The 7864-nt window shown below is 40.8% G+C and overlaps 1 protein-coding gene across 1 annotated transcript; it reads left to right on the top strand.

Moving 5' to 3' along the window:
- Positions 1-272: 272 nt before the first annotated feature.
- LOC125554905 lies at positions 273-3082 on the top strand. Its single transcript, XM_048718285.1, has 6 exons — positions 273-393; positions 498-668; positions 916-1045; positions 2359-2583; positions 2702-2820; positions 2994-3082. The coding sequence occupies exons 1-6, from the start codon at positions 273-275 to the stop codon at positions 3080-3082; spliced, it is 855 nt and encodes a 284-aa protein (XP_048574242.1).
- The last annotated feature ends 4782 nt before the right edge of the window (positions 3083-7864 follow it).

Genomic DNA, 7864 nt, shown 5'->3' with positions numbered 1-7864 from the left:
TGGTGGAACTTGAAATGATAAATGAATGGTGCTGCGATGAATGTCAAAAAAGGGATAATGGGGACACAAAACCTATTGAAGGTAAAAAGAACATTTTACAAACATCAACACTTGTTTCATCCTATTACTAAGCTCATCTCCTCCCTAATCTTGGTGTAGGTGAAAATTATGAAGTGAAAACCATTCCCTTTCAAGAGGTGGCACTATTAAGTATGCCAACTACTCATAATTGGTCAAGGCTTGTTGTGCGACATAAACGCACTCCACGAAAGATGAAGTCTGTATCTCCTAATAGGAGTGAAAATCAATCATTTGCCTTGAAACGATGCGCTATTGCAAGCCAAAACCAGATAAGAGTTGAGGATATGAACAAGAGACAGAAAGTACAGTCAGGTATTTCCACGCATCTAGAACCATATTTTTTCCTTGTTTAGAACAGATAGTTGTTGTTTCCACCAAATATTATAGTCCATGAAGACATCACGTTGAAAAAACAGGTGCAACAATTCCTATGATTACATACAAAAGAAAAGGAAAAGTTAAAAACTATGACCATCAGCTTCAAGATCGGCCTAAAGAAGAGAAGGTAGCCAGTGTTGCAGATAAAAGAAAATGCAACTCCTGGGTAGGCGATCAGCCTATTGGAAAAATGGCATTCAGTGTTTCAGGTATAATTTGTAATAGCTTAATATTTAATATTACACTTCTCAATAAAATAAATATTTTGTGTCAAAGTAGAATGATTATTATTGGCAAGCATTCAAAACCTAGCATCCATATATTGTTATTCTTGATTTACACGAAATATATGTATTGGTCTGACATCAGATTGGATTTCAGAATTTAAGAGGACTAATCCAATGGTTATTACAGTCCATTTTTGAAGTGCTAACAGATTATATTCCATTTGTAAAGTGCCCACAGATGCTGGCATTGGATGTGGATCTGGAACAAAGAGTCTGAACAACAATATAGACATGCCAGTGATCATCAACTCAAATGCAGAGTATGCAAGACGCCCTCCACCAGAAGCAATATGTTGGACGTGAGTAATTATTTTGCTCCCTTAATTAGTTTATAATTTTTATCTCGACAAGTATGGATTATTTCAACTTGCAATGATCAACCATGGTTGCTTAATGAAACAAATATGACAACATAGAAATCTAGAGATATTAAAAAGTTTAGTATGGAAAAACACAGAACTTGCAGCTTTGATTTTCATTTATTATTGCACCAATGATCTCATGATAATGAAGTCACTTCATAATTATACTGGATCTGCGTCTCCATGGGTAGGCCTAGTTTATCCACACCTTTAGTTTTGATTGACCAGAAATTAGTTGATCTCCTAGAAAAATCCCAAGTACAACTATAACTTCTGAAGCACATGAATGGAATTGTGTGGATGTATTGGATTCTAGGCTATGGTATATTAGCTTGCTTAGCAACGATTGATATTTGGAAAACTGGGTAGGTGTTGGAAAACTTGCTTTGCAGGCTAGATAACCTCAATCATTATGTCTTTTATTCTGATTGTTCCTGGTAGGTAAAATAAAATAGGGCATGATTTCCTAGGTTCCAACACAAAAATGTCCTAAATCAATTTCAGAATTAAATTCAATCGAACCATAGATGAATAAACATTCACCTTATGAAAGGAAAGAAAAAATAGGATGTAAATTACATTTTAATTTTATGTTTTGAGGCTAAGTGAACAAACAAATACTTTCTTGGCATTAGCCAGAGCTCCGGACGGTTGCTCGAAAAAATAGCCCAAATGGATCTGGTTATTCTTTCCTGCGAAGTAAGATTAACAAAAGCTACAAGATTTGTCCTATTTCATAAGTAAATAATTCTTAATTTGACAGAATCATATATGAGCCAATTGGATCTATTCATTTTATGAGAAATTGACATTTTAGGATTCAGGATGCTTGTGTACTTGACACACTAATAGTGTTGTTAGTGCAATATATCCACTCGCTATCCCTTCTTTATTGTTGTAGAAGAGATTAAGTCACATAACACCTCATTTATGCAAGCATATCCATCTAAGCCTGGCCACATGATTGCATAAATTATGTCCTTGTGAACTCCTTACTCTATTACTATGCGACCATGCCAAGTTGATTACTAAACTGAGAGTATACATCTTAATATGCTACTCGTAACATTGGGTTTTCAAATTTCAGCTTCATAAGAATGAATGCTACTGGTCTCTTATGATCAACATGTATTTCAGTTGTCTAGTGCTGTCCATTTTCTAGTATCACAATTTAAATTTATTTATTTTGGTATATCTGAGATGTAATCAGTGATAACCTTGTTATGCTCTGACATTCCGTCGCTTTTTAGGGGGTGCTTTCTTCTCTCTGATGGAGAAAAATTCAATCTTGGTGAATTTAAAGCATACCACCCATCTGTAGTATCACCCAGAGTTTGTAATATCGCCAAGAAGATGCCTAGTAATATGCAATTGAAGATATCACCTCGAAAGAATTACTGGCCAAAGACGTTTGAGAAAATCTCTCCAGTTTATGAAGACATTGCCTTGTTATTTTTCCCTGCTGAAGTTGACCGGTAGGTTTATGATTGTCTCAGCACAATAAATGTGTTTATGTGTGACTGCATTTTTTACCTTGTTTATGGCATGCATTCATATAATCAATGTTCCTTCACTCCTTCTGTGTATTTGAAGTTGGAACAAGAAGCATCCTTGTCTTGTGGATACGCACTGCGGTTTTGTCATGCACGCATATATCGATGACATGATGTTGTTGATCTATTCCTCTGAAGTGCTTCCACCTGATTGTCAGGGTTAGTGCTCTTACTCTATATTTTGGTTTTCTACGAAAAATAGGACCACCCATATATGTTCTTTTTATTTGACGAAGTCATCTACTTTGTTTTGCTTATATGCCTGCGTGCAAAAATCAAATGCAGTGACTGATTTTTTTTAGTGGTGTGCTAATTTCATACCATGGTAACAGGGATAGACGGAAAGAGTTACTTATGGGGAGTTTTTGTGAAGCCAAAGTCAAAGAGCAATCATGCACGGTTAGGTTCAGTTGCTACATGACCTCTTGTAGTAGAAGGTACGAGCCAAGTGCAAATTATGGTGCCTACGAAAGATTTAGTTGGGTTTGGATAGCTCTATTGCTCTCCTCTCTTTTCTGTTGTCTAGAATCCTCGTAGGATCTCTCATGTTCGCTGCATTTGTCCTTGTTGCCCAGTAGGCCTGCATGTTCTTAGAATTTAATTGTTGTTATCTTTTTAAGCTGGGTGAGCTTTCCTTTTCTTCTTGGATTACATCAATGAATTATCTTCATATTATGAAAATAAAAGGGAAAAAAACTAGCCTTGTGTAGCAGTGAGAACTTTTGATATATTTTTAATTTGATTCGATTCTCTAATAACTTTAAAAAGGATAGCGTGTTATATCACCTACGAAGGGGTTTGAGCTGGATGTACTGTATTCAATTCGGTGTAGAACATATTTAGTTTAGAAAGTAATGCTCTTGCTTTAATTTTCCCCAGCATCCTGAAAATTGAGTTGTCTATGGTATTGTTTTTTTTAAGTCGGCCCCGAAGGATCTCGAATTCATTAAGAAAGAAGAGGGTTCCCCGATTATCTTTTGTAGTATGGAAGCACATAATGTCCAATGTTAAATTGTCAATGAAAAGCTTGAGAACCATTCATTCAATCGCATATCTTTATGAATAATCTTGTGCGATACCAGGGTTCTGATTGAAATTTCAATTTAGGCATGCGAAAACTGTTGTGGTCTCTGAGCGTGCAACTCATCTCTGTCTCCAATTATGTGAACCATGCCATTGTTTTTCTTAATCATTGAATTCATCCTGTGCAGGCAGACAGTCAATTCTAGAGACGGGCGAGGACTCTCCATTATATGTTAGCAACGCTCACATTATGGTGTAGAGGGTCGGATTAGGTTGATCCACTCGAGCTCATCACTGAAGGAAGCTCGAATTCACCAGCGGTGATAGTTTTATCTTTTGTGGACTGTCGTGTCAGTGTATGGGTCACTGTTATCCTTTTTGTTTGCCATCTTGACTCTGTATGCTTGGTCTGCAGTGACTTGTTGTTGTTAAAGTGGACAAGTGTTGGGGAAAACGGTAAATTAGAACCTGTGGTGCTAGTGACATGCTGGAGTATTTTCGTAATAATCTCCTAAAAACCTGTGTTGGATCAAAAGTGTTTTTCTGCACTCTCCTAAGAACCTATAGATGTTCATTTAGCTGTCCATAAGGTTGCACTGGTTGGGTTGGTGTACATGATGCAGTCGCGGCGTGGGTGCTGCTGTGTATCGCTACTTTTTTTTTCTAGGCAAAGCTGTGCGTCGCCCGCGTCTGCCTCGTGCACGATGGGCCTGCCCAGCCAGATGGTTCACCTTGTTTTGTTTCGTTTTTCTCATTTCTTTTTTCAGTCAATTTATTTTATAGTTAAAAAGATAGCGAAAATAAAAACAAAAGGTAATGAATTCAAAAAAGGTTTCGCCTGTATTCGAACAATGTTCGCAGAAATTTCATGACATTCAAAAAAATCATGAATTCAAAAAAATGTTTGCGCATTCAAAAAATGTTTGAGAATACAAAAAAGTTTGAGAATTCAGAAAAAAAAAGTTCATGAGATGTTCAAGCTTGCGCAAATTCAACTCGGAATGAGCTTGTCCTGTCATCCGCAAACTGGCGTACAAACGGAGTGTGTCAACCAGTGTCTAGAGACATATCTACATTGCTCGGTGCGTGCCTGCCCAAAAGACGGGTACAAGTGGTCGTGATATCATACCAACTTTCACTCTGCCTTGGGCCGGACACCTTATAAGAGCACCATACCGGACCTGGCTGCTTGCTTCCAGGAACGAGAAGTTATACGGGAACTCCTATAACAACAACTCAAGCAAACTCAAGATCGAATGAAAAACAGGCAGACAAGCAACACACGGGTCGAGAATTCGAGGTGGGCGACACAGTTCTCCCACAACTGCAACCGTTTATCCAATCTTCAGCGGCCCAGCGGATATTCGGATCATCGCGCGTGTCGGCAAAGTGGTGTACAAGCTCCAACTCCCCCAAGGCAGTAAGATCCATTCGGTGATCCACGTCTCACATCTCAAGAGGGCGATTGTCATTGAGGTTTAGGTGGAGAAGGAGCTACCTCCAACACTTTCCATCAACACTGGCTGTTGGGGAAAACCAACCTAGAAGGGGGATGTTAGCACTACTACGGCAAGGCCAATAACCAAGGGGACCTAGGACCAAACAGGGCCACTTGACGGTGATAAGGACTACCAGAAGACTAAAGCCGTGGCACCAACGTGTTCCACTCGTCGAGTACTTAAGCGAGCAGAGTGTGTTGCGTGGAGGCAACGTGGATTGTTGTGATGCTAAACAGTAGTTGACCTCGTTGGCAAACTTTTCTCCTCTATCAACCAACCATTTCCCTTCCTCCTCAGGTCCGCTCCTTCCAGATCTATCGTGTGAGGGAGAGACGAGACCCGTTACGAAGGGTGTCGCGGGCGTCCGCACTGACGCAAACTCAGTGAAAGTGGGTCACGGGCGGACAAAAAAACAAACACTCATTCGTCTTTTTTGTTCGCGCGGACCAAAAAGCGAGGGTGGAATAATGGATCTGTGCGTTGGAGTTGGCCTTATCTCGCCAACCGGCCGGGGTCAAAGGACTTGCTTGGAGTGATTTGTGGAAGCCCAGAAAGACACGAGAAATAGTGCAGTCCCGTGCAGCGAGCCCATTTCCCCACACGTTCCTGCCCAGACATATACGACTACCTCTAGGCTCTAGCCGATGCCAGCATTTTACAACTTGTAATAATTCAAATAAAGCAGCTGGCTCACCTCAAAGTGAGATGTGTGTCTCTCTGAGGCCGATAATTTCAAACTGACACGCTGCTTTCTCTTCCGTGCCTCAAAGGAGTAATCATGCCAGCTTTACGACCCTTTGGTTCAAAAAAATTGTCTGTTTGGTTCCGCAGAACAGAGTGCGATGACAACGAGGTAGCTGAGCGGCCCTTCCAAACTAAAGCACGCCCCAGTAAGTTGTACTCATACACCATGACCACGTACACTACACCCTAGGCTGATCAGTGCAGTGGACGGAGTTGCCGATTATTTTGGAGTGTGACAGTCAGGGCCGGCCCTGGGTAAGGGCAAGAAGTGCGACGCCCTAGGGCCCCACCTGATGAGGGGCCCCAACCTGTGTGGTACGTATGCTATACATCCCATCGTTTTATTGTTCAGCCAATCATTTCTTCAAGTAGAGTTCTTTCATCGATCTAACCAAGGGGCTAACGCCACAGCCGCTGTTTCTTCTCCCCGCGTCTGTCTTCTCGTTCTCCGTTCCGCTCCACTTCCGAAGCACCTAGCAATGATTATGACCGGTTCCGTTGATCACCCTTAAATTTTTCATCACTACTACTCGTACCTTATGAATTTCTCATTATTTTTCTGCAGCACACCTATAAGTACGTCCCATCCTATGAGCAGCCGCAGGGGGTAGGCCAGGCGAACCACATCAATTATGTTTGCTTTGTAACTAGGATGGACACGGCCTCAAAAAGTTCTAGTAACTTTTCAGTCTGTTTTCCATTTGATTTTTGTACTCAATTATGTAATTTTAGTTCACTAGTTGGTCTTCTCTTTCTATACAGGTTTCTCAAACACGAAATTGAGGATGGAGCGAGGTTGAAGATGTTTGGAATTGGCTAGTTCAATTTCTACTTTTCTCCTCCAACGATTCAGCTGTCCCCCCTCCTTTCCTGCAGTATACGTATAACCTAAAAAGCTCTGTTGGTTGTTTGCTAAAATTTACCATGTCCCAGGTGTATTATGAGATCATATTTGCCAATGAATTCTTGGTACTGTTGTTTAGTTAGATGTTTGAAGTCTGATAAACTTTTGTGATGATATATATCAGTATGAATGAAATTATTGACTATGTCTTTCTTTATGGGGCCCACTTTTGAAGCTCGCCCCGGGCCTCGGAAAAGTTAGGACCGGCCCTGGTGACAGTATGCAGGCCGTGCAGATGATCAAGGCAAAAGGACCGGATCGTTCCCAGCATGCGATGGTGGTCTCAAAAGTAAAGAGTCTTATGGGTACAAGGGAGTGTTGTGTTACTCACATCTCTAAAGAGCAAAATAATGTTAGTCATATGTTAGCAAACTTCGGTCGAACGGAGAACCGTACTGTGGTCTGGCTCCGCTCTGGACCTGCTAATGTCCCTAGTCTGTGTAGGGATGAATTCGTGTGCTCGTGAGTAATACAATCCTTTTACCCCGAAAAAAAAATCATTTCCTTCTCACACACTGGCATACACACAAGTCACAAGACGAGAGCCATCAGGGCATGTACAATGGTTGATAAGATAGTCTTATCTTAAGTCTTGCATGTAATTTAGAGATGACAAAAAAGTATGTCTACAATGGGTTATATTTTAGCCTTATCTTCAATAACTAGCAATTCCTTAAAACATGGTGAGACAAATTGTGCTAAGAGATCATCTCTTGTTTTATCTTAAATAAAAGAAGACAAACCTTTTTTTACGAGTTCTCTCTCCTCCACTTCATCATTTATCCTACGTGGCACTCCTAAGATAGCACCATTGTACATGCCCTCACGTCAAGCAACAGAAAAAAAACCGGAAGAAACGTCCGAGGCTACTGAGCCAACCGCTCCATCATGTCTTGATAATTTTTCGGCTGTGCATGCATGCATGGCATGGCACCAGAGGAGCAATCATGCATATCTGATTAAGCGGATCACGCACAGAAATATCACGAGCGGGGCATCGGATAATGGACGCAGTCGACGGATGGGGACTACG

The sequence above is a fragment of the Triticum urartu genome, chromosome 4 (genome assembly GCF_003073215.2).
Source record: "Triticum urartu cultivar G1812 chromosome 4, Tu2.1, whole genome shotgun sequence".
Lineage (NCBI taxonomy): Eukaryota > Viridiplantae > Streptophyta > Magnoliopsida > Poales > Poaceae > Triticum > Triticum urartu.
Note: the sequence above shows the minus strand (reverse complement) of the source record. Positions and strands in the feature narration are given on the sequence as shown.

What these genes read in the sequence shown, in the direction of transcription:
- LOC125554905 (XM_048718285.1), top strand. Translation starts at nt 273, where the DNA reads ATGAAGTCTGTATCTCCTAATAGGAGTGAAAATCAATCATTTGCCTTG. An exon ending in GAGACAGAAAGTACAGTCAG is followed by an intron (nt 394 to 497) that starts GTATTTCCACGC and finishes TTGAAAAAACAG; the next exon opens with GTGCAACAATTCCTATGATT. An exon ending in CCAGAAGCAATATGTTGGAC is followed by an intron (nt 1,046 to 2,358) that starts GTGAGTAATTAT and finishes GTCGCTTTTTAG; the next exon opens with GGGGTGCTTTCTTCTCTCTG.